The sequence below is a fragment of the Lipotes vexillifer genome, unplaced genomic scaffold (genome assembly GCF_000442215.2).
Source record: "Lipotes vexillifer unplaced genomic scaffold, Lipotes_vexillifer_v1.1 scaffold261, whole genome shotgun sequence".
Classification (NCBI taxonomy): Eukaryota; Metazoa; Chordata; class Mammalia; order Artiodactyla; family Lipotidae; genus Lipotes; species Lipotes vexillifer.
This window is the reverse complement of record NW_006778216.1, coordinates 175,503-177,508: the sequence shown is the minus strand read 5'-3', so window position 1 is coordinate 177,508 and position 2,006 is coordinate 175,503. Positions and strand designations below refer to the sequence as shown.

The following is a 2,006-nucleotide window of genomic DNA, read 5'->3' as shown; positions in this document are numbered from 1 at the left end:
AGGGGGCCGCGCCGCAAAAAAAAAAAAAAAAAAAAAAAAAAAAAAAAAAAAATATATATATATATATATATATATATATATATAAATTTATTTCATTTATTTATTTTTGGCTGCATTGGGTCTTCGTTGCTGTGCACGGGCTTTCTCTAGTTGCAGAGAGCTGGGGCTACTCTTCATTGCGGTGGCTTCTCTTGTTGCAGAGCACGGGCTCTAGAGCGCAGGCTCAGTTGTTGTGGCGCACGGGCTTAGTTGCTCCGCGGCACGTGGGATCTTCCCGGACCAGGGCTCGAACCCGTGTCCCCTGCGTTGGCAGGCGGATTCTTAGCCACTGCGCCACCAGGGCAGCCCCAGAACACCTTTTAAGGAAGACTGTTTGGAGCAAGGCTGCCTTGATTCAGATCTCCTCCTCACTAGTTGTGGGGCCTTGGGGCATTTCTTATCCTCCGTGAGCCTCAGTTTCCTCACTGGTAACACAGGAATAATAGTACCTACGTCACAGGGTTGTTAGGAGGATTAACTGAGCTGATATTTCTGAAGAGGTAGTACCTGGCACAGGGCACCATGTAAGCGTGGCTCAGTGACTTTGCTATTTGGTATGAAATGGTCCACGGGAGTGGCAGCCCTGGGTAGTGGGGTGGGCTCAGTCTGGAAGAGGGAGGAGCCCTACTCTGGTGGGCTTCCCATGGCACCTGGCCGGCTGGTCCCCACAGGCTGGCAAAGGAGGAGGTGAGTCGGCAGGAGCTGAGGCAGCGGGTCCGCATGGCAGACACCGAGGTCATGGACGCCTTCCGCAAGATCATGGCTGCGCGGCAGAAGAAGCGGACGCCCACCAAGAAGGAGAAGGACCAGGCCTGGAAGACTCTGAAGGAGCGTGAGAGCGTCCTCAAGCTGCTGGACGGGTAGCTCGCACCCCTGCCTCAGGCTGCCTCCCCCGGGCTTGGGACGGGGAGGCCCACTTCCTTCTTTGGACTGCCAGGAGCCTCAGCCTGTGGCTGCCTGTCTGATGGCGACAGTCTCTAGAAGCCGTGACCCTTCCCTGAGGTCTTTTGGCCCAGCTCTGTACAGCCAGGACACGAGAGGCCCTGCTGGGCTGGCCTGGGGCCCAGTCTCTGCTTGGTCCCCCAGGATGGGGGGGCTCCATTTCTGGGTTGTCCTCGTCCCCCTCTTCACCATCTCCCACTCCCCTACCCCTTTCACCCTCAAGGACTTCTCCCTTGTGGTTTTGTAAAGTACAAACTTAAGAATAAAGTGACTGGTGTGGTTTTTTTTAAAAAGCATCCAGAATCTTTGAATGTCTGTTATTGTGGGGTAGAAAGGAACTTGTGTGGGTGGCATAGTTTAGGAGGGCGTGCTTGAGGGCTCTCAGCCTCTGGCCACTCACCTAGGTCATTCGTTCAGGGAGAACTTTCTGAAGATACTTGTGGCCACAGGTAACAGAACACCCCAGCTCAAAGTGGTTAAACAAGGAAGTGTGTTAGCTAGGGGTTTGGTGGTCCTGGGGCAGGGTGGCACCCAGGGTTAGCCAATCCAGCAACTCAACAAGGCCATCAAGGGTCCAGGTGTCTCCACACTCCCACGGTGTCAGCTTTTGCCTAAAGTAGGTTCCCTTCCAGCTGCGCAGTGGCAGCCAGTAGCAGTTGATGGAGGCCAGATGCTTCCTCATTTCTGTCCAGCACGAGAGAGGGCAGGAAGGCGCCAGCTGGCTTCCGTGCCCACCCAAAAGAGCAAGAAGCCTTTCCCAGACACCCTTGTGTCTCACCAGCCCAAACTACGTCCTACATGCCCATTTTTGAACCAGCCACTGGCAAGGGATGACTCTAATGGGTTTAAACTACTCTCCATGAAAATGGAGTCAGCTTCCCCACTAAGCCTAAGGCAGTGGGGAGACAAGGTGGAACCCAACAATGATCTGAAGAGGAAGGGGAAATGGATGCTGGATAGGCCACCAAGAGCGTGCCTTCCACAGCCCTGGTTAGGAAGCTAGGCCTGGGAGTCACCGATGAATG

General features: G+C 54.2%; 1 protein-coding gene across 3 annotated transcripts in view; it reads left to right on the top strand.

Moving 5' to 3' along the window:
- The window catches only part of TADA3 (transcriptional adaptor 3), a 12,600-nt gene extending 11,333 nt beyond the window's left edge, over positions 1–1,267 (top strand). For 2 of the 3 annotated variants that reach the window (XM_007451530.1, XM_007451529.1), the window contains one exon: positions 711–1,266. In XM_007451530.1, coding sequence (XP_007451592.1) covers positions 711–903 — 193 coding nt within the window. In that variant the 3' untranslated portion in view covers positions 904–1,266. Of the gene's footprint in view, positions 1–710 lie in introns of all 3 variants that reach the window. The other variant, XM_007451531.1, reaches the window with a different exon arrangement.
- Positions 1,268–2,006: the final 739 nt, after the last annotated feature.